The sequence below is a fragment of the Canis lupus genome, chromosome 15, assembly GCF_003254725.2.
Source record: "Canis lupus dingo isolate Sandy chromosome 15, ASM325472v2, whole genome shotgun sequence".
NCBI lineage: Eukaryota > Metazoa > Chordata > Mammalia > Carnivora > Canidae > Canis > Canis lupus.
Genome location: NC_064257.1, coordinates 6,793,468 through 6,818,087, shown reverse-complemented (window position 1 = coordinate 6,818,087; position 24,620 = coordinate 6,793,468). Strand labels below are relative to the sequence as shown.

Sequence of the window (24,620 nt, the reverse complement as noted above, 5' to 3'; positions counted from 1 at the left end):
AACCCACAGATCCAAGTTGCATGCTCCACCATTGATTGAGCCCCACCCCCTCCATCTCTGTTTTAAAGATCCAAAATCACCTCAGACTTGGCCCTGCTTCTGTCTTAGGCCCTAACATATTGAAATAGGAACTATCCCTATAGCATGCCAACTTTCATTAGAACAGCAGATTTCTGGCTAAGAGCAAACCCTATTTGATGCTGATCTAATTTTTATTAGAAGTTTTATATAGTTATCAGTAAGTTCTCAATAAATGTTGGCTGTTACAAATATACACAACTATCTATCTTGTGACGTAAAAGTGATTTAAAAATAAGCTATATGAAAAAAACTATATGAGGGCATGTATTTGTTTTTGGTTTGGGATTTTTCACATAAGGATTTCTTTTGTTTTTTCTAAATTATATTTTACTCTATTTGGCCGTGTTTTATGTTGTGAATTTGTATGCTTTGGGTTGAAAATTACAGCTTTTGGGGAGTGAGGAAAGATGCCAGAAGGTATGATAGAATCTGACAATAATGTTACTTTTCTTTTTCCTTTTTTGCTTTTTCAGTTTGAGCAGAAAACTGGTGCAGTTTTTGATGAAATTGTAGAGAACTGTAAGTACCACTTTAGAAAAAAAAAAAACCAGTCATGTCTTTAGATAGATAATAATTGAGTCTCCATTTATCTGTAACAGCTTTTGGTTAGGGCTTACTAACGTGATGGTACAATTTGATTCAGTTTAGATCTCATCACCCTGTTGGTATTTTTAGCAAGTTAATCTTAATTTTGTAAGAGTTTTAGTTTTTTTTAGTAAATATTTTATTTTCAGTTATTAATGTTGAAATATTGCCACACTTTATGTATGAATCATATAGAAGTTTAGACATACCATTTGGTAAAGCTTTCTACTTTGTTTAAGGGTCTCTTAGTTTTCTGTGTATATTCTTTCAGTGTTACATAATTCTCCTAAAAAAAATCCAGCTTTGTTTCTTAGGATTATAAAAGTAATACATTCAATTTTACGATACAAAAATGAAAAAAGCAGAAAATGAAAGTCTTTGTCTTTACTGTTCTCTGAAGATACCAGTTTTAAAAGTTAAATATATATCTTTCCAGACTTTTTTTCTGTGAATATTCTAGATCTATATATGGTGAATGGGGATGTATGTCTGTAGGGATCATGTGGGTACTGTTCTTGCATTTTTCGTTCAGCTGCTTATACATCTTTCTGTGTCAATGGATTTTGAATTATTACGTCCTTTCTGATGGCTACTTGGTATTTTATTATATGGCTGTATTATAATTTAACCAACTTCCTGTTTTATATATGTATTTATCTTCAGTTTTTCATTATTTACAAACAATATTGAGTATGTATTCCTATATACATTTTTGTCTACTTGTTGAAGTAGACAGAGGGAGTATATCCTTTTCTCTAGAATAAAGTCTAAGAATAGAACTGATGAATCATCAAAGGATGTTTGTGTGCTTATGAAGGATGGATTTTGTTATCTAGAGTTACAGAGTCAAAGAGAATATACATTTCTTTTTTTTTTTTCTTTAAGGTAACTTCCATTAGGATCTATGACTGCTGTTTTTTTCTCTTTGGAATTTAGTTTTTTTATTTTTTATTACTTTTATTTTTTTATTTTTAATTTTTTTTAGTTTTTTATTTTTATTTATTTATTTATTTATTATTTTTATTTATTTTTTTTTTTGGAATTAGTTTATTAATATTTTTTGAGGGGATCCCTGGGTGGTGCAGCGGTTTGGCGCCTGCCTTTGGCCCAGGGCGCGATCCTGGAGAACCGGGATCGAGTCCCACATCGGGCTCCCGGTGCATGGAGCCTGCTTCTCCCTCTGCCTGTGTCTCTGCCTCTCTCTCTCTCTCTCTCTCTCTCTCTCTCTCTCTGTGTGACTATCATAAATAAATTAAAAAAAAAATTAAAAATTGTCATCTTTTTACCATCACGATTTTTAGTGTTGGTTAAAAATGTTTTCCTTATCTTTTGAATATTTGCTATCCTAGTTTCTTGTAGTACTTAGAAAATATTTTTGTAAAATATTAAATAAACATAAATATTTATGACATGTGAGCTATATTAAAAATAAAAACCCTTGGCTTCATCACCCAGCTTTTTAAGAATGTACATTATCATGCCATTTTGTTCTTCTCTCCAAATAGCTATTATCCTGGATTTTGCTTATTTCCTTTACATTATTAATCAAGATGTTGTTTAGTTTTGTTTATGGACTTTGTGTTGTTTTTGAATTATACTGTATACGTTGCTACTTTGTAAAAATTATATATTTCTGAGATTTGTACTGTTGCATGTAGCTCTTGTCCATTTATCACTGATATGTATGTATTAAATACTTTATAGTTTTTATTTTTTTTTTAAATTGGTACAAAACACATATCCTAAAATTTAGCATCTTAATTACTATCTTTAAAAATTTATTTATGCATTTTAGGGGGGAGAGAGAAAGAGATCCTGTGTGAGCAGGGGGCGGAGCAGAGAGAGAGGGAAAGACAGCAGCCTCAAGCAGGACCCGAGATGGGGCTCAGTCCCAGGACCCAGAGATCATGAACTCAGCAGAAACCAAGAATTGGGTGATTCACTGACTGAGCCATCCCTGTGCCCCCCATCTTAATTATTTTAAGATTATTTTAATCTCAGTGTTTTAAGACTGAGCCACCCAGGTGCCTTTATTTATTGTCTTTTATTTTTTTTAAGGAAAGAAATATATATATATTTTAAAGATTTTTATTCATTTATTTGAGAGAGAGAGAAGGAAAGAGCACAAGCAGGGTGAGTAGCAGAGGAAGAGGAAGAAGCAGGCTCCCAGCCCAGCACTGAGCCTGATGCAGGGCTTGATCCTAGGACCCGAGGATCATGAAGGGACTCCTGACCCCTGAGCCAAAGGGAGACACTTAACTGATTGAGCCACCCAGGCATCCCCACCCAGTTGCCTTTAAAATAGCCTTTTTAAAGAATTTTTTTTGAAAGATTTTATTTAATTATTAGAGCAAGAGAGTACACATGAGTGGGGGAAGGGTAGAGGGCGAGGGAGAAACAGGCTCCCTGCTCAGGGCTTCATCCCAGGACCCCGAGATCATGAGCCGAGCTGAAAGGCAGATGCTTAACTGACTTGAGCCACCCAGGTGTCCCAAAATAGTCCTTTTAAAAAAGAACTTTTGTTCAAACCACATTTGTCACGTCAGTCTAGTTCTTTTGGTTGGGCTTCTTTGACCTCCACTCAAACGTGAACATACTTCAGAGATTCCCCATCTGTAATCTTTGGGATCTAATTTCTTTTTTGGGGCCCCTAGAAGTCAGATTGTAGGAAGTACATTGATTGCTATTATTTCTTTTCTTTTTTTTTTTAAGGTTTTATTTATTTATTCATTCATGAAAGACAGAGACAGAGGCAGAGAGACACAGGCAGAGGGAGAAGCAGGCTCCATGCCCAGAACCTGATATGGGAATCGATCCCAGGTCTCCAGGATCTTCCCCTGGGCCAAAGGCAGCGCTAAACCGCTGAGCCACCCAGGGATCCCCTATTGTTTCTAATATTGAAAGGTCTTGGGACGCCTGGGTGGCTCAGGGGTTGAGCATCTGCCTTGGATTCAGGGCGTGATTCAGGGAGCCTGCTTCTCCCTCTGCCTATGTCTCTGCATCTCTTTCTGTGTCTCTCGTGAATATTTTCATTCTGCTCCATGAGCCTAGCAGAAAATGTTACAGGTCTCATTGTCACCACTGCAATAAACTGTCTCAGTGTAGCCATACGTCATACTGTTTGTATTGCAGCAATTCAACTTTACATTTGTGGATGTATTTGTAAAGGAATAATGTGTTTCCAGTAAAACTTTGGACACTGAATTTTGTGTGTGTGTGTTTTTTTTTTAAAGATTTTATTTATTTATTCATAGACTCACAGAGAGAGGCAGAGACACAGGCAGAGGGAGAAGCAGGCTCCATGCAGGGAACCCGATGTGGGACTCGATCCTGGGTCTCCAGGACCACACCCCAGGCTGCAGGTGGCGCCAAACCGCTGTGCCACCAGGGCTGCCCTGGACACTGAATTTTGAATTTCACATAATTTTTTCATTGTCAGGAAATGCTTTTCCTTTGATGTTTTTTTTTTTTTTTCTCCAACCATTTGAAAAATGTGAAAACCATTCTTAGCTCATAGGTTGTACCAAAAAACTCCCTGCCAAAAAACAGTTGGCTTCTGGATTTGGTATGTAGGCATAGTTTACCTACTCTTGGTCTAGAGTGTATATATGGGAAGATGATTGCTGAGGCCTAAGCTATGTATATTCTCAACTTTACCTGAAATGCAAAATTTATTTTCCTGAGTAGTTTTATCTATTTACACTTAGACCATTGTGGTTAGTTTTGTTTGCTGTGTATCTGGCAAACACTGATATTATCAGACTTTAAAATTTTGTCTGTATGGTGGATATAACATGGAATCAATATTTTTTAAAAATTTGCATTTCCTTCATTAATAATTTAGTTGAATTTTTTCATGTTTATTATCCATTTCTTATTCCTTTGGCAAAATGCCTGTTCAATTAAATCTCTTGCCCAGTTGCTATTGGGTTGTTGGTCTTTTCTTTTCTTTCTTTTTTTTTTTTTTTAATTTTTATTTATTTATGATAGTCACAGAGAGAGAAAGAGAGAGAGGCAGAGACACAGGCAGAGGGAGAAGCAGGCTCCATGCACTGGGAGCCCGATGTGGGATTCGATCCCAGGTCTTCAGGATCGCGCCCTGGGCCAAAGGCAGGCGCCAAACCGCTGCGCCACCCAGGGATCCCTTGTTGGTCTTTTCTTAACTGAATTGTGGAGCTCAGTAAATACCTGGAGAAAATTTCGTGGCTTATAGCTATTGCAAATAACTTCTCCAAATCCATGACTTTTTAAAGTTTTTGCATAAGCAAAAGTTAATTTTAATGTGGTTGAATCATAGTAAATGTGTGAGTTTTATCCTTTATGTTTGCTTAAAAAAATGTTTTCTTTATGAAAATCTTACCAGGCTGAGATCAAGAAGATCTTGTATATTATTTCCTGAAATATTCATTGTTTTTCTCTCTCACATGTAGGTCTTGATTTATCTTAGATTTAATTGTTTATATATCTTGGGCTAGGGAACTTTTTTTGTTTTTATCATAATGCTAACAAATTGTCTCACCACCATTTATCAAGTACTGTTTCCTTTTTCTGGTGGTCTGGAAAACTACTCTATAATGTGTATCTGGGCTTTTTTCCACATTTTCAGTTAGGCTATTTGTTTATTCCTAGGCCAGTACCATGTTTTAATTAATTTGATATATAATAAAGTCTTGATAATCTGATATTTAACATCCCAGAAATTGCCTATTCTTGCCAGTGTTCATTTTAGAAATATTTTGCCGAGTTCCTAACAAAGCAAAATCAGATAACAACAACAAAAAAAATCTTATTGGGAATTGATTGGAATTTTCCTGAGTCTGTAGATCAACAGAGAGAATTTGTATGTATGTAGTATTGAATCTTCTATCTGTGAACTTGGTATCTTTTTCCATTTATTTAAAACTTTAATGCTTTCCAATAAATTTTTATGATCTATAAAGGATTACCTTGCAACCTTTTTTTTTGTTTTAGCATTTATTATTATTATTTTTTTGTTTTAGCATTTATATCTTACTTATTTTTAGATGTAGGATAGGATAAGATTAGAGTTCACTTTCTTTTTTCCACATAAGTAGCTTACTGTGCTACTGCATGTTAAATAATTCATCTTTTCATCTAAATAGTTAATGTTTTTGCCACTGAACTGAATTGGCACTGAGATGTATTTAAGTTCTATATATGTGGGAATCTCTTTTTGGAAAATTTACAAAATTCTGTTAATTTTTATATATTTATAAAATATATTAATACCAAATATTTATTTCTATACCAGTATCATTGGTTTTATTTGTACTATTATAAGAAATATTTATTATCATTATGTTATTACTATGTATGTATTGGCTTTTGGGTATTGATATTTATCTGCTATGTTAAGCCTTTACCTTTTTTTTTTTTTTTTATTTTTATTTATTTATGATAGTCTCACAGAGAGAGAGAGAGAGAGGCAGAGACACAGTCAGAGGGAGAAGCAGGCTCCATGCACCAGGAGCCCGATGTGGGATTCGATCCCGGGTCTCCAGGATCGCGCCCTGGGCCAAAGGCAGGCGCCAAACCGCTGCGCCACCCAGGGATCCCAAGCCTTTACCTTTTATCTTGTTATTTTATTATTTTTTTAATGTAGGCTCCACGCCCAGTGTGGAGCCTGAACTCATGACCCTGAGATCAAGATCTTAGCTGAGACTAAGAGTGGGACACTTAACCAACAGCCACCCAGGCGCCTTATCTTTTCTTATTTTAATTTTTTTTTCTTATTTTAATTTTTTAAAGAGGTATTAGAGGAAGAGGGAGAGACAAACTCAAGCAAGCTCTGTGTCTATCACGGATCCCAAACTGGGGCTTGATCTCATGACTCTGAGATCACAACCTGAGCTGAAACCAAGAGTCGAACAGAACACTTGGCCAGCTGTGCCACCGAGGCTCCCCTAAATCTATTATTCTTTTAAAATTTCAGTCTTTGGTTATCCATACATGCGACCATATCAACTAAAAATGTTTCATTTCTTTTCCCCAGTGACAACTCAAATTACATAATTTATTATTTTTGTTAAAATCTGTAGGATTAAATTAAATGATAATCAAGGTACTTGTCATCTTTGATTAATTTATGAGTCCAGTTAATTAGTTCTCATATTTTGTTATTTAGGGCTAATTATTGTTAGTTTCTGTCACATAGGCTTAGGCTTTATTACATTTAAAAAATATATTCCCAGGGACCCCTTGGGTGGCTCAGTGGTTGAGTGTCTGCCTTTGGCCCAGGATCACTTGATGGTTTTAGTTTTAGCTTTTATAATTAGGTTCATCATCCACTTCAAGTTAGTTTTTGTATATAGTGTAATATAGGAGTCAAATATATAATTTTTATGTGTGGATATCTAGTTGAGTCAGCACCATTTATGGAAAAAATTATTCTTTCTGATTGATTTACCTTGGTACTTTTGTTGAAAATCAGTTCATCTGCATGTTGGGTCGATTTCTTGGTCCCATGAGGTTCTTTGGATCTATATGTCTATTCTTATGCTGATACCACACTGTCTTGATTAATTTTATACTAAATCACATATCAAATTTGTTTTACTATTCTAGATATTTTGCATTTTCATGCAATTTTGCAGAAGCAGCTTGTCAATTTCTATGAAAAAACTTATTGGGGTTTGACTGGTATTATGTTGGGTCTGTAGATCAGTTTGGGGAGAACTGATATCTAAATAATAATGTTTTCCAATTCATGAATATTATATACCTTTCAATTTATTTAGGTACTTCTTAAATTTCTCCCAGCAATATATTATAGTTTTCAGTGTACAGGTCTTTTACATATTTTGTTATCTCTATACATTTTTAATTTCTTGTGCTATTGTGAGATAATGAAAAGTTAAATTTATTATTCAGGTACAATGTACAGATAAAAATTTACCATATTTTAAGATTATTTTTAATTGAACTTTGCACTTTGAAATGATTATAGATTTCTAAAATGAGTTCATGTGGTCTTCCAACTCTATTATTTTGTTTTTTAAGATTTTATTTATTTATATGAGAGAGAGCATGAGCAGGGAGAGGGGCAGAAGGAGGGAGAGAAGCAGGCTCCCTTTGAGGAGGGAGCTTGAGGCAGGGCTTGACCTCAGGACCTGAGCTGAAGGCTGATTGAGCCACCCAGGTGCCCCATTCCACCTCTGTTGTTTTTTTGTTTTTTTGTTTTTAGATTTTATTTATTTATTCATGAGAGACAAAGAGAGGCAGAGACACAGGCAGAGGGAGAAGCAGGCTCCATGCAGGGAGCCCGACATGGGACTCTATCCTGGGTCTCCAGGATCACACCCCGGGCTGCAGGCAGCGCTAAACCACCAGGGCTGCCCTCCACTTCTATTGTTAAATGTTTTATCTGTAGTCCTTTGCATTTACATATATATTTTAGAATTTCCATATAAATTTATACAAATAAGCTACTGGGACTTTGATTGGAATTGCAATATCTGTAGATTAATTTGGGGGGAGAAATGACATATTAAATATATGGGATTTTCTTATTTAGGTTTTCTCTAAATGTCTAAATAATTTTTAGATTATTAAGTTTTTAAGTAATCTTATACTTCTATAGATTTTGTATGTATTTTATAAAATCTAAGTATCTCTGTTTTTTGTCCAATATTTCGTCTGGATTTTTTATTTGTGGATAAATTGATGGACAGCTTTCCCCCACAGAGATAGCCAGTTATTCCTTCCTAAGTAAGTGAATAATCATCCTTTCTTTGCTTACTTGAAATGTAGTATTCCTATTTTTCATTACAGTGTAATGATTGAAAAAAGTATTTTTTTCTCGTTTCCAAATGACCTTTATTATCTTTGTAGATATCCTCCCTCAGGTTGAGGACTTTGTCTTTATTGTTTGCTGAAAGATTATTTTTCATGAATGCATATTAAATTTTGTCATGATTTCTCTTTACTGAGATGGTTAATGTTTTTTTCCTTTATCGTATTATGTGGTAATTGATTTTTCAATACTTTTTTTTTAAGATTTTATTTATTTATTCATGAGAGACAAGATCCCAAAGTTCCGGGATCATGCCCTAAGCCAAAGGCAAATGCTCAACCTCTGAGCCACCCAAGCATCCCTGATTTTTCAATACTAAACCCACTTTGCATTCATGGGATAAATCCTACTTTGTGATGATGTATTATTTGTTTTATATATTTACATTCAATTTGCTAATATTTTAAGTGTGCCAATATTTTAAGCACCTGTGTTTATGAAGGATATTGATGTAAAGTTTTTTGTTTCAAAGATTTTATTATTTATTATTTTAAATTTTTATTATTTTATTTATTTATTTGAGAGAGAAAAAGAGAGATCAAAGCTGGGGAGGAGCAGAGGGAGAAGGACAAACATACTCCTGAGTATAGAGTATAGAGCCCCATCCAGGGCTTGATCCCACAACCCTGAAATCATGACCTGAGCTGAAATCAAGAGTCAGATCTTCAACTGACTGAGCTACCAGGCACTGCAAGTTCTCTTTTGTAATGTGTTTCTCTGGTTCTGGTTGCAGAGTAATACTGGCTTTATAAAATTAGGAAGGGATGCCTGGGTTGCTCATTGTTTGAGTGTCTGTCTACAGCTCAGGTCGTGATCCCAGAGTTTTAGGATTGAGGTCCACATTGTGCTCCCCATGGGGAGCCTGCTTCTCCCTCTGCCTGTGTCTCTGCCTCTCTTTCTGTGTCTCTCATGAATGAATAAATTCTTAAAAAATATTAGAAGTATTCCTTTCTCTTATATTTACTGAAAGAATTCATGTAAGATGAGTATTACATTTCTTTAAATGTTTTATTTAGTTTATTAGTAAAGTCTTTGGGCCTCGTACTGTTCAGATTTTCTTTTTCTTTCTGGTCTTATTTGGCAATTCACACCGTTCAAGGCATTTCCTTTAAGTCAGCATAGTTGAATAGAACTTTGCATGATGATGGAAATGTTCTGTATGTACATTGTTAATGTATGGTAGCCACTAGCTATTTGTGTCAGTTGAATATTTGAAATGTCATTAGTGCAGAACTGAAGTTACAAGTTTATTTATTTTAAATAGCTATAGGTGGCTTTTGGTTTTGTGTATTGGACAGTGAAGATCTAAACTGTCAAATTCCATAAAGTTCTTTTTTTTTTTTTAAGATTTATTTATTTATTTATGATAGACATAGAGAGAGAGAGAGGCAGAGACACAGGAGGAGGGAGACGCAGGCTCCATGCGGGAGCCCGACGCGGGACTCGATCCCGAGACTCCAGGATCGCGCCCTGGGCCAAAGGCAGGCGCTAAACCGCTGAGCCACCCAGGGATCCCCTATTTCCATAAAGTTCTAAATTTTAAAATGCGTTGTCATCAAACTATTCATAGAATTTTAAAATTTATTCTTAATTGAGTGTTTATATTTTCTTTATTTTTAGCCTCTATGGAATCTTTACTACTGTACCTTTCATTCCTGATACTAGTAATTTTATGTTCTTTCTCACTTTCATTATATTAATATTTTTATTAAAATATTTACTTGTGAAATACATAAACTAAAATTCACGGTCTCAGCCTTTTTTTTTTTTTTTTTTAATAGAGAGAGGCAGAGAGAGGAGAGAGAGAATCTTAAGTAGGCTCCACACCCAGCATGTGAGCCCGACATGGGGCTCATCTCACAACCCTGAGATCATCACCTGAGCCGAAATTAAGAGTTGGATGCTTAACTGACTGAGCCACCTAGGCACTCCTACCATCTTAGCTCTTTTAAGTTTACAATTCATAATGTTAAGTACGTTGGCATTGTTATAGAACCAATCTCCATAATACTTTTCCATCTTATAAAACTATAACGATACCTGTTAAATAATAAGTCTCTATTCCTCCTTCCTCTAGCTGTGTCACCCACCCTTCTATTTTCTATGAATTTGACCACTCCGGGGACTTCATATAAGTGGAATCATAATATGTTTACTTTTTATGACTGGCTTATTTCACTTAACATCCTCAAAGTTCATCTATATTGTAGCCTGTTCCAGAATTTCCTTTCTTTGCAATTAGTAGAATTGGTGTGTCTTGTGTTTAATGAACTCCTAAGAGTAACAAAGTGAAATTATTATTATTTTACTGATGTCATTGAGGGTAAAAATTACAAGTTACTCTGTACAGTTTTATAGTTCTTAAAATGATTTTAACATTGCAATATTTTCTGGTTATAAGGGGTAGGATAAAAGCTTAGGTTCAGGGCCTGAACAGATCCTTGTTTATCTGTATAGAAAGGGATATCAGCTGATTCTGGTGTGGCAAGAAGGGAGAGAAGATGAAAATGAAAAGTTTCATTTTAAAAATAATATAACCATGTTTTAGAAATTTTGGAATTAGAAGGAGGAATATCAGGAATGTGTAACTATAGTTTGGGAAACAGTTGGACCTGTTTCCTCATACCTCTGTGGCATTTTTCTTCTGGAATTAATGGTATAAATTACTTTTATTTTGTTAATATTTCAATTTACCCTGCTTACAAAATAATATGTTGTGAAATATAAAAACTTGTAAATGTTTTACTTCATTAAAATGTATGACACAATCTTTTTTTTTTTGGTGCAAGGGAGGGGAGGGGCAGAAGGAGAGAAAGAATCTTAAACAGACTCTGCTGAGTGGTGGTAGCCTGATTTGGGTCTCAGTCTCACTAACCTGAGATCATGGCCTGAGCTGAAATCAATCAAGACTCAGTTGTTCAATGGACTAAGCCACCCAGGCGCCCTTGAATGTGTCAATTAGTAGATATTGCTGTCTTCTTGATCATTCCTTTTAGAGAACTATAAATGCCAGTGAACATTCAAAAAAGTAGTCTATTGCTTTAGTTTTCCTCAGTGAAGAACAGATGGTTATCTGTTTTATAAGGTGTTTTAGAATGTGCTTTAAAATCATTTTTTTTACTTTAATAGTGTACAAAGTAGACTTTTGAAATTGATAGCATTTAACAAATTTCTGTCGGAAGTATTTGAAGTGTCAGCATTTGTTGGTCACCTTGTAGTAATAAAATCTTTGAGTTTTAAAATCGAATTGTTCTGAATATTCCACTGGTTTCAAACTGTGTTTTCCCCTTGTGGGAACAGATAAAAGCAAAAATTATTGAAAGTAAGTTCTGTGAATCTTACCTGTGAGTTTCATCTCTCCTTATTGAATGTGTAGAGGTTATATTGGCATACTTGAATAGTTCCACAATAACACATAATCAAATGAAAAGAAGACAAGAGAGCTGTAATCTTTAGTTGGGACTTCCTGAGGAAACTCATTCATCTTCATTAGGACTTGACATAGATTGTTAGTGATTGATCTGACTGAAGTAAATGGTTCATCTCTGGTGTGGTGGGGCATTCATTGGTTCATCTTTGTTGGTAGAAGATTCAGGTGGGGCTTTGCGGAAGAAATTGGACCAGCTAAGAAGTTAGACTTGGTTAATCATCTGAAGATTGCTTTCAACCGCGGGGTGCAGTGATCTATTATCTGCATAGTTTATTTGTGACTGGTTCATAAAAAACTAGAGCCTGCTACTCAAAGTGTAGTCTGTGGATCAGTAGTATTAGCATCATCTGGGAGTATGTTAGAGCTCAAATTCTGGCTCTCATCCTTGACCTACAGAACCAGAATCTTTGGGCGATGATGTAGAACTCAGGTATCTATTTCTGGCAAGTTCACGAAGAGATTATGATGGAGAGTAATCACTCAGAAAGCATTGCTTTTCACTCAATGATATTCAAGTATTACTGTGCATTAGAAGTAAAATTATTTAGGAGTGCTTTTTTTTTTAAGATTTTATTTATTTATTCATGAGAGACACAGAGAGAGGCAGAGACACAGGTAGAGGGAAAAGCAGGCTCCATGCAGGGAGCCCGATGTGGGACTCGATCCCAGGATCATGACCTGTGCCAAAGGCAGACGCTTAGCCGCTGAGTCACCCAGGCATCCCAGGGGTGCTTGTTTTTAGATATTTTAAAGTGAGATGAAATTTACATGTAGCATTGGATTAGTTTTATGTGTACAACATATTGCTTTGCTTTACGTATGTATTATAAAATGATTACCACAATAAGTTTAGTTAACATCCATTGCCAGTTACTTATTTTAATTTTGGAACACTGTTAGAAATTTATTTTACCTGGAGACCTATGTGTGTACAAGCATTTTTCATAGTACTACTGACACTCTGAATGGTATACTTTGTTTTCTGTTCTAGCCTTTTTTTTTTTCCTAACTCCACACCCAACATGGGGCTTGAACTCACAACCCTGAAATGAAGAGTCATATTTCTGTGCTTGCTGATCCAGCCAGGTGTCTCTTATAGCCTATTAAAAGACAATTTTCCTGGCCCTTGCTTACTAATTAATGGGTGATACTTGCAGTTTGAAATAACACTGGATTGTTGTATTCTAATTATTATCCTGTTAACGTGAAAAATTTTGGGGATCCCTGGGTGGCTCAACGGTTTAGTGCCTGCCTTCGGCTTGGGGTGTGATCCTGGAGTCCCGGAATCAAGTCCCACATTGGGCTCCCTGTATGGACCCTGCTTCTCCCCCTGCCTGTGTCTCTGCGCCTCTCTCTCTCTCTCTGTCTCTCATGAATAAATAAAATCTTTAAAAAAATAGAAAACATGAAAACTTATCTCTTGGTTACTGGCCTATTAGTAGCCAGGATTGTTTTTCATCTTAGGATCATATATATGAATTACTATTCTTTCTATTATTCTAAGTGTGCCCTAATGAGAATCAGGGTCTGTCAATAAGAGCAGAAGCTGGAATGACTGTCGAAAAGCAGCTAGTACTTTCAGACAAAGCCATGTAAATTCAGCTGTTGATGAATTGCATGTTTACCAAATGTCCATTGTTTCCAAACCCATTTCTTTTAGTAGTACTTGTCAATGTAATTGTGTGATTTTAATTATTTTTACACTAATGAAATATCCTCTGGAAAGTGAGGTGTTTCTGTGAATAATTTGAATGCTTTGGAAAAACTTAGTAAGTCAGTAAAAACATGGAGATGCAAGTGTCTTTATTTTGTCATTCTGCTTTAAAGAAATGAAAATTGCAATCATGAACTTTGCATTATAGGTTTGACTTGTTCAAAAAAGAACTCAGATTAGCATGCACCTTTTGCAAGTCTTGGTTGATCATCCAATGACTGGCCAGTGTGCCTTTCTATATTCCAAATAAAAGCAAATGTTTCATTTTTTTAATGATTCCTGATTTTATTGGATTTTTAACTATTAAACTACATTCCTGATCTTCTCCCTCCAGTGAGGCTTTCATTATTAAGGAAATTTTATTTTATTGAGTAACAATAAATCATCTCTTAGAAATGTCTCTCACAAAATACTAATTTTACCTTTTAATTAAAATGAACCAAGATTACCTCATTTTTTGCTTATTGTTACTTGTTTTACATTCTTCAGTTTGTTTTCTTTTGATTGTTTTTTTTAAATATAAGAGAAAAGCAGCTTCAGAATTGTTAGAAAACCATGATTTTTAAAGTTAAAATTATAATATTTATTTCTGAAAATTATGCTTTGATTAAAAGCAAAAATGTGTGAAGGAATCAAGTAATATATTGGCAATGAAAGTAACAGCCCTTTTGCAGTGTTCATTTATGTGTTTATTGGATTTCTTAGTTGGTGTTTGTACCTTAACATGAAATGGTTCTTAGGTATAGTGTAGAAATATCAGTATGCTTCTTAAAGCAAAGTCTAAGCATGAAGACCAGAAATAAAAGCTGACTTGGCATCATGACATTTACTTTCATTATAAAACACAGTGTCCTTAAATTGCTTAAAATAACTTCCATTCTACTTTCACAAAGTCTTACAACTTACTTGCATTTAACACGTGTTCCTTTCATTCTTTTACAATGGAAGTTTATGTACAGATCACATCCCCTATTGCACATAGATTTTTCTTCTGATCTCATTAGTTGTTCCTTCTTTATTGGATCATTCCCGTGTGCATACTACAAGCTGTAATAGTCTCCATTTTAAAAAAACAACAACAAAACCAACAACTCACAAGGAAGTTAAAAAAGTAACAAGGAAAACAGAACATAAATTCATAGAAAAACTTTTTCTACAGATTTTAATCCAGTTTCTGCTTATTTTCTTTAATTTGGGCACAGTTCTTGTAGAGAGTTGTGAGTACTTAAGGTTCCCTCTTTCTGTCTTTTCCGTCTCTGTTCGGATCATCCCACTCCAGCTTGTACACTCATCTTTCCACTGATAAAGCTCTTGTCAAGTTAGAAGTTCATTTCAGCTTTGCCAATATTGATACCATTCTTAACCTTCATTTTATGTGTTATCTGAGCAGCAGTTGCTATGGTTGATCAGTCCTTCCTTATTCATTTTTTAAAATTTTTATTTTGTTTTATTTTATTTATTTTATTTTATTTATTTTTATTGGTGTTCAATTTACCAACATACAGAATAACCCCCAGTGCCTGTCACCCATTCACTCCCACCCCCCACCCTCCTCCCCTTCTACCACCCCTAGTTCGTTTCCCAGAGTTAGCAGTCTTTACGTTCTGTCTCCCTTTCTGATATTTCCCACACATTTCTTCTCCCTTCCCTTATATTCCCTTTCACTATTATTTATATTCCCCAAATGAATGAGAACATATAATGTTTGTCCTTCTCTGACTGACTTACTTCACTCCGCAGTCCTTCCTTATTCAAATACTTGCTTGGGTAGCCTGGCTGGCTCAGTTGTTTAAGATCTGCCTTTGGCTCAGGTCAGGATCCTGATGTCCTAGGAACTAGCTGGGCATTGCATCAGGCTCCCTGGCTCAGTGGGAAGCCTGCTTCTCCTTCTCCTTCCAGCTTGTGTTCTCTCTTGCTGTCTCTGTCTCTCTCTCAAATAAATAAAATCTTAAAAAAAAAAAATCCAAACAAAACTTCCTTCACTTAGCTTATTTGATATCAGTCACCTAGTTTTCCTCCTGCCTCATTGGCTGTTGCATCTTACTTCCTTTTCCTGATTCTTTCCTTTCTACCAGATTTCCACATGTTGAAGAGGACTATTTAGCTTTCTTCCATCCGTGGTAAATAAATTGGCTAGGTGATCTCATCTAGTTCCATAAATTTTAAGTGCCATCTCAGGCAGCCCCGGTGGCGCAGTGGTTTAGCGACGCCTGCAGCCCAGGGTGTGATCCTGGAGACCCAGGATCAAGTCCCACGTTGGGCTCCCTGCATGGAGCCTGCTTCTCCCTCTGCCTGTGTCTTTGCCCCCCCCCCCCCCCCCCCCGTCTCTCATGAATAAATAAATAAAATATTAAAAAAAAATTTTAAGTACCATCTCTTCATTGATCCCCAAATATATATGTCATTGCTTGGCAAGATTTTGCTTTCTAATTCTTCTTTAATGTATCTCCAGTTGAAGATTTAATAAGGTTCTCAAAATTAACAGGCTCAGAGCCTAGTTACCCCTTTCCTGTGTGTTCCTCCCTTAGAGTTCCCATCTCAAGATATGATACCCTGTGTGTTATCCTTTGCTTCTTTCATACCCAATTTCTGATATATCGGGCGATGCCACTAACTTTTAAAACATACCCAAATGTGATTGTTTCTCCCCACATTCATTATTATCGTGGTCTTAGCCTCCAGTTTTTCCTTGGATTATTGCAGTAGTCTCCTAACTGTTCTTAATTCCATTCTTTTTTCTCTATAATATTTAACAGCCTTAAAGAAATACAGAAGCTAAGGTGATCCTTGTAAAATATAAATCATGTTAATCCCTCTCCATGAGCTTTTAATTACTTCCTTTCATACTTGAATATATTGCATTTTTTCCTATGGTCTGCAAATTAATAATAGACCTGTCCTCTGGCATTTTCTCTCTTCTCATTTTTTAGCACTCTTCCTTTCACTCATTCAGTTCTAGCCATATGGTCCTTGCTTTTCTTCACATATGCCAAGCATGTTCACAGTGTCTAACAGCTAGGAGTTTTCCATGAGAAATTTATGCTTTACGAGTTTCATTAGCTGCTGTGATCCCCAAATAAGTGTAATATCATGCTTTGTTCTGCAGATCTAGGCTCTGAGAAACAGAAGCGGTTTCTTTTGTTTGATTATTTGGGCCTCGAGGATGAGTGGAATTCTTGTCCAGTTAATTACTTATCTTAATATAACTAGTACTTATATTTTAACCTCATTAAGATTTGTTCAGCCTGCAGATTTCTTGTGTGATAAATAGCAAAATTTCAAATTCAGATTTGATGCTTTGTTAGAAATTGCCATCTCTGAAAAAACTTTAAATCTCAAGTGTATTGTCAAGTAAGGATAAAAATTTGTTTTCAGTAAATAGTAGATTCATGTGCTTCAAAACTCAAAAGATACAAAAAGTGTGCTTTGAAAAGTTGGTGTTTCTGTCTTCTAGCTCCTCAGTTATGATATTCATAGAAAATCAATGGAAGATTTTTTTTAATGTATAAATAATTATATATACATACATTATAAAATACATCAGTGATAGCCATATATGTGTGTGTATATATATATATGTACAGATATTCTTTGTCACTTAGATATTTTTACCTAAGTAACCTGGGAAACTCATATAAAGCTTATCTCATTCTGTTTTATAACCACATAATATAATATTGTAGGTATGTATTTTAATTAATTTAGTCTTATTGGTGGATAGGCTGTTTCCAGTTTTTGCTGCTGTATATGTTCTCTTTTCATAGTTCTCTTGCAAGATTCTGTCTGTAGGACTAATAAAACACTGTATGTTAACTATATGGAATTTTAAAAATTAAAAATCTTAAAAGTTGAAAAGCTGGCTCAAAAGGTATGTGCATTTAAAGTATGATAAATATTGCCCGACTGTTCTTTATTAGAATGGTACCAGTTTATACTCCTACAGATAGTATTTGACTGTAGCAGTTGGCAAACTTTTTTTCTTTCAAGGGCTAGATAGTAAATATTTCAAGCTTTGCAGCTCACATATGGTCTATATCACAAACTCTTCTTTGTATATATTTTTTGGCTCTTTGCCATAGTCTGACAGCTTTGGCCTGTATTATCGCTGGCAGGCTGTTATCAAAACCTTTTGTCATTACCCACCTGCTATGTGAACATGGTATCTCATTGAATTATTAATCTGTATTTCACTTAGGAGCAAAGCTCATTCTTCATGTTTCCTTTCCTGTGAAAATGTTTGTTCAAATCCTTTTCTTTTATATGCTTATTTGATTGTATTTTTATTGAGGTGTAAGAATCTTAATATTCATTAGAGAAACGATCCTTTCTGGTAGAGTATACAATAAAATTTTTCAACCAGTTTATCTATAATCTTGGTTTGCTTTGTGTTTTCTTCTCTTTAGAATTTTTTTTAAAGATTTATTTATTTTAGAGAGAGAGGGTGTACATGAGTGGGAGGAGGGGAAGAGGGAGAGAGAGAGAGAGGAGTGGAGCATGGAGCCCACCCAACATGGGCTTGATCCCATGACCCTGAGATCATAACCTGAGCTGAAATCAAGAATTGGATATTCATCCTACTGAGCCACCCAGGCGCCCCTAGGAATTTTTTAGTCATATTTGATCTGTTACTGAATAAATTAGTTGTTTATTCTAGATTTTGTGTCATTTTTAGAAAGGCTTTTCCTCACTTTAGGACTTAAAATAATTTTTTCATTTTTTATATTAGTATTTTATTTTTAATGTGCTTTTTAAAAGGTTTTATTTATTTGATAGAGCACAAGAGGGGACTGGAGAGGAGAGGGAGAGGGAGAAACAGACTCCCACTGAGCAGGGAGCCACACATGGGACTCCATTCCAGGACCCTGGGATCATAACTTGAGCTGAAGACAGACCCTTAACCAACTAAGCCATGCAGGCACCCCTTCTTTTTTATGTTTAAACCTTAAATACATCTGGAAATTATTATTATTATTTTTTTTTTCTGGAAATTATTCTGACAGGATTTAGGGATCCACTTTTTCCAAGTGGTGGTACCCTTTTCTCCCAGTACCACATTCCAAATTTAAATATAGTGATTTTGAAAGTTGCTTGCAATATTACTTTTTTTTTTAAATTTTTATTTATTTATGATAGTCACAGAGAGAGAGAGAGAGAGAGAGAGAGGCAGAGAGAGAAGCAGGCTCCATGCACCGGGAGCCCAATGTGGGATTCGATCCCGGGTCTCCGGGATCGCGCCCTGGGCCAAAGGCAGGCGCCAAACCGCTGCGCCACCCAGGGATCCCGCAATATTACTTTTTACTGTTGACTTCTTATATACTATAGAATTTAGATTAGGCTTTTGACCATATGAAATGCATATTCTTTTATCATGAACAGTTACTGCGTGTGCTATGTGGTCTGGCACTAAGGATAAAGTATTGTATAGAGAGGGCTCTAATAACCCTGACCTTTAGTTGTTTATAGTCTGGTAGATTTATCGCACCATGTGTATGTATGTGTTTTAACGTCTTCTGTATTTACATTTTCTCCTAATTCTCTCTTAATGAGAATTTTCAAGTAAATAGAACAATTGAAAGAATGGTACATTTAATATCTATAATGTGCATGCTCTCATCCCTCCCTGCCACTCTCTCTTTGGTATATACATGAAAGTAGATGTAGACATTCAGAGATTTTACAATCTGTTGTTTGATTATTATATTTAAGTAAAATTATTGATTTTCTAATTTTATTGTTTCCTCTCTCTGTTTTTCTAGTTTTGAGGAGGGGGAACCATAGCTATCCTTTGATCATTTCATCCCTAGAACTTCGTGCAGTTCTTACCACAGAACTGTTTCCTGATATCTGATAAATGAATGAGAAGGCAGTGGGAAATTGTTGAAGGATTTCAAGGGGAAGGTATAATATGGAATGATTTATGGCTTAGAAAGACAATTTGGTGTGTTTACGGAGGAGGGCAACTTGAGGAATTTTTTTTTGTTTTTTTTTTTAGAGAATTTATTTACTTATTAGCAAGAGAGCACAAGCAGGGGTAGCAGCAGGCAGAGGGAGAGGGAGAGGGAGAGGCAGACTTCCCCACTAAGCAGGGAGCCCATTGTGGAGCTTGATCCCAGGAACCTGAGATCATGACCTGATTGTAAGGCAGATGTTTAACCAACTGAGCCACCCAGGTGCCCCTTGAGGAATGTTTTTATTTAGAAGTTTATATCAATTTGGAGTTGACTATAAGTAATCCAACTCAAATAAACTTAAACAAAAAGAGGAATTTAGCTTACGTCATGGAATTAAAGGAATGGTTTGAAGAACCAGCCTCATGAATGGTTCATCTGGGCTTCAGGAACAAATAAAACAAGGCTGTTGGTACCATGAACATTTTGTCTTTGCTTCATTCTTTTTTTTATTTTTTTATTTTTTTTTATTAGGTCCAGTTTGCCTGCTCATGGATCAATTAATGTGGCTAGGGATAGGGCTTGTAAAAATATGGTTGCTTTCTAGATGTTCACATAGATGTCCCCAGTAAGAGATACGGAGTGTTGGAATGTTGCCATGTGGAGAAGATGGATTTGAGACATATTAAGTAGTACAGTTGACAGAATTATTCAGAGGGAAGGAGAATTGGACTGATTCTCTCTTCATGAGCAAACTGCTGGCTTGGTGATGCTATTAATCAAGTGACAGAAATATAAGAAGAGTCTGCTTGGAATGGGAACATGATGAGCTTGATTTTAGAAGTTTAAGTTGGAGATCCTTAGGGACTTAGAGGAGCTAGGTGAATGTGGAGATCTGAATCTTGGAAGAAAGGTGTAAGGTAAAGTGCTTAGGAAGTTCACAGCAAAGGTGAAAGCTAGAGTGGTGACTGAAACAGTCCTGAGTTTATAAAAGAAGGGAACTGGAATATTAAGAGCATCAACAGAAGACAAGGTAGTATGAAATAAATTAATAGACTAGTTAAAAAGTTAGGAAGAAGTATAGTGTCATAGAAACCAAAGGCCTTTTATCCGGGAGGGATAGGCCATATAGGGATTGAAAAAATCAGTTGGATTTGACCATTAGGAAATCACTGAATATCTTAATGACAGCAGTTCCGATGCAAAATTGAGACCCAGGCTGCATTAGGTTCAGAGGATTAATGCCTGGGGGATGAAGTAGAAACAAACCAGCATAGACTTTTTTCTAGAGATGTGACCGTGAAGCAGAAATAAATGAGGGCCATGGAAAAAATAAGGGCTGGGAGGGTTTTTGGTTTTATTTTGGAATGAAAGAGATGTAAGCATGTAGTTTCAAACAGTAAATAGTTTTTAAATTTATCCTGGCTTGAATAAATTTTATTCTCTATGTATAAATATTTACTATTGTAAACATTAACTCCTGTTTATTAGAGTTGGACCAGAGACAGTGAGACTTTAAGACCAGAGACCTGGGTTCTGATATCAGTTCCCCAGAATAATCACTATAATAATTAAAATGATCACTTTTATATTCCCTTCTGTGTGTCAGTCACTGTGTTATTAGGCCTTTTATACATACTATCATTAATCCTCACCACAGATTAATCTCTAAGGTGAGTATTACCCTGTTTTATACGTGAAGAAACCCAAGAGTTTACTTCTCAGGATCACATAGATTTTTAGTGATTCCGCTATGATTCCAGCACAGATATGTCTGCTTCTGAAATTGATACTTTTTTTTTCTGTATCGCATTGCCTCCTTTCTAGCCTAAACTAGCTTATCAAATTTTAGGTCCCTGTTTCCTTATCTGTCACATTAGGATAGTTATATCTGTCACACCTATATCAAAGTCCTAATTGAATACTGTGGTATTATCTATATTTTGTTTGAAAAGAAAAATTATATATTTGGTTAAATACCAGACCTTATAAATGTGGTCATCTTTAGCACTATCGTTTGTCTAAACAGTATTTTACTTTTTAAGGTGGTGGTATCATGGATACAGAAATGTCTGAAGATATAGACCACAACTTAACTCCTACCCTTGACAGCATGTCTTATGGAATGCCGAATCAAACAGGATCTGAAAATTCATTGCTGGATGAAGATGATTATTTTTTGAACTCTGGGGATCTTGCAGGAATTCCAGTCGTTGGTAGTGACAATGAGGATGAACAGGATTTTAGTTCAAAGGACAATATTGTTTCTTCAATTCATACTGATGATAGCTTGGAAGTAGAGAGAAGAGTCACACAGCATGAATCAGACAATGAAAATGAAATACAGATTCAAAATAAATTAAAAAAAGACTTTCCTAAACAGTTTGATCAGGTTTCTGTCTTTAAATCAATACGGAAAGATTTTAGTCTAGTAAGAGAAAACAGCAAAGAGACATTTTCTGGAAAGGAGAAAAATAGAGACCTAACTTATCATGAACGTGAAAAACGGTTGGATAAACCCCATAAAGAGTTGGATTCAAGGTTGAAAAGCAGTTTTTTTGATAAAGCAGGTAATAATTGTTGGAATAGAGCCATAAAACACAATAAATAACAACGTATTGATAATTACATAGCTTTTGTTACTTGTGATGCTAAGCGAAATATGAACAGTTAAATTCATTGTAAGCTTGTCATTTTTCTTTTATCCTTGTTCTTTGCAGAGTGACTGAATTTCTCCCAGTAACTTTTGGTAATGGTAAAAATGATTGAAAAATAGCTCTAAACCTCATTTCTCCCTCCCCTGGTTGCAATATTTTGATGAGAAGGCAAGATACTCAAGTCACCTGTTCATTTTCTTTGGTTGAACATTGGAACCTGAAGTTGGATTTAACTTCTTTGTGCTGTAAGCACTAATTCAAACTGCTGTCCCACCAATTAGTCCAAATTAGGGAGGGTTTTTCTATTTGATAACATTTCTATTTTATGTTTTAGAAATTTCTTGAGGCCCCTCTTAAGCCTCTTTGCCCAGTGTACCCTATACTTTAGCTCCAGTTCCATTCTTGAATATGTCACATATTTTCTTATTTCTTTGCCTTCTTTTCCCCCCTGCTATTCCATTTGTCCATATGTCCTTTTCTTTCTTTGTATTTATACCTGTAAAAGTACTTCTTGTCCAACAGTGCCTAACTCATAAACTTCTTCTACTCTGTAGTCATCCCTAACCTCTCTACATAAAGAATGAATTGTTTATCTATATTTCCATAGTATTTTGTTTATACTTCATTATTTATAGCACTTACAGTAAAATACTTCTGTATTTGTTTTGCCTTAGTTATCAGCATAGGTGCTTATTGAGGACCAGAGTGTATCTTATTCATCTTTGTGTTCTTGGGGCCTAATCTGGTGCAGTGAAAATAGTAATATTTCAATAAATGTTGAATAGATGTGAAGGAAAGCAAGGTATAATAAAGTAGTCTTTATATTTCTTCTGACAATGCTGGGAGAATAAGGTAGAAAGAACAAATCAGTATTATTAAGAACAATAAATTTACATATTTATTATGTACCAGGCTGTACAGGGTATACTATATTTTTCAATATATGTTATTCAATATATATTTTTGATATCCCTACAGGGGACAAATTACAGGGGTATTTATCCCCAGGGAACAATATCTAGTAGTAGAAGGGGTAAATGAAGTAGTAGAAGTGTCAATGACAGTTGAATAGCATAAGATTTAATTTACAATTACATAAAATGGTAGAAGAGTTTGTCATAAGGCCATACAAGAAGATTTCTGTCATAGAATTGAAACAGAGTGTTTTACGTATTCTTAGAAAAAAGCTGATTTTTAACTCAGTGGCCAGGGAAGGTTTATAGAGGAGAGGTGAATTTTGAACTGAGCAGAATCTAGAAAATGTATAGGGATTAAGATAGAGGGGCCTTGGGAATGCTATAAACAGAAATGGGGAAGAACAAACAGAAGTAGTTTTCAGGGCATAGTGACTAAAGTAACCACTTTATTTAGATTTGAGCAAGGAAAGTAAAAGGTGAGGCTAAAAATAAGGTGGGGCCAGTCTTTTATTTGAGTGAAACTATCTTGGGTATTTTTTGGGACCCATTTCACTCTAATAAGCATCTTTATTGGACAAGAGAGGTGATTATCAAATGATAGCTTTTTAGGTCATTCTTTATAAGATTTGTTATTCATATACATGTGTTTGTTTTGTTTTTTTTTTCTTTCAATAGCTAATCAAGTTGAAGAAACATTACATACCCATTTACCACAAACCCCAGAAACAAACTTTAGGGTAAGTTTTCAGTGTGTATGTAGATTGCTGTAACTGTGGCAAGTGTCAAAGTTTTCTTTATGTCATTTTCTAAACTGTAACTATATGTGTTAGGTAGAGCACTGATTTTTTTTTTTTTTTAATTTGCTTATTGTTTGGTAAGGACATCTTTGAAGATGTTCTAAGAAGCCTCAGCTCTTAGTTTCTTTATTTGTATTTGATATTTAGATATAGATCACAATGACTTTTAGGCATAGGGACTCTAATGAATATCCATAGAGTTCTTCATTTCCAATGAGCTTATCTTTGGGTGTTGAACCTGAAGAGGAATAATTTTTAAATCTGAATATTTATTAATCCTTTATATTGTGTTTTAGGATTCCAGCTATCCATTTGCCAATAAAGAATCCATTGGTTCGGAACTGGGAAATTCCTTTGCATCAAATATTAGAATTAAAGAAGAACCTTTGGATGATGAGTATGACAAAGCAATGGCACCACAGCAGGGACTACTAGACAAAATTAAAGATGAACCTGACAATGCTCAAGTAAACATTTCACCTTTACTTTCCCCCCTTCTTTTTTGTTCCACACATGAATTATTTATTTGAGAGAGGAAGTTCTTGATTAAGAAGTGAAGTAGTTTGTTGACGGTGTGAGAGGAGACTCTTACTGAAGGTTAAGGTAATTTGATTTATCTTGTGAGATTAATGCTAAGGAATTAAGAGTTACATGAAACTTTTCTTGAGTAGTAATTTAGGCTTTTAATCTACTTTGTTCTTGAATACCACTCTTCTGTGATTTTTACAGTTTCAGTGC

The 24,620-nt window shown here is 35.2% G+C and overlaps 1 protein-coding gene across 10 annotated transcripts in view; it reads left to right on the top strand.

Moving 5' to 3' along the window:
- The window catches only part of ZMYM4 (zinc finger MYM-type containing 4), a 133,609-nt gene that overhangs the window by 56,369 nt on the left and 52,620 nt on the right, over positions 1–24,620 (top strand). For 6 of the 10 annotated variants that reach the window (XM_025419965.3, XM_025419967.3, XM_035698768.2 and 3 more), the window contains 4 exons: positions 555–600; positions 21,557–22,081; positions 23,761–23,822; positions 24,179–24,349. In XM_025419965.3, coding sequence (XP_025275750.1) covers positions 555–600; positions 21,557–22,081; positions 23,761–23,822; positions 24,179–24,349 — 804 coding nt within the window. Of the gene's footprint in view, positions 1–554; positions 601–19,379; positions 19,522–21,556; positions 22,082–22,231; positions 22,414–23,760; positions 23,823–24,178; positions 24,350–24,620 lie in introns of those variants that run through there. The other 4 variants (XM_049094110.1, XM_025419970.3, XM_025419966.3 and 1 more) reach the window with 3 other exon arrangements.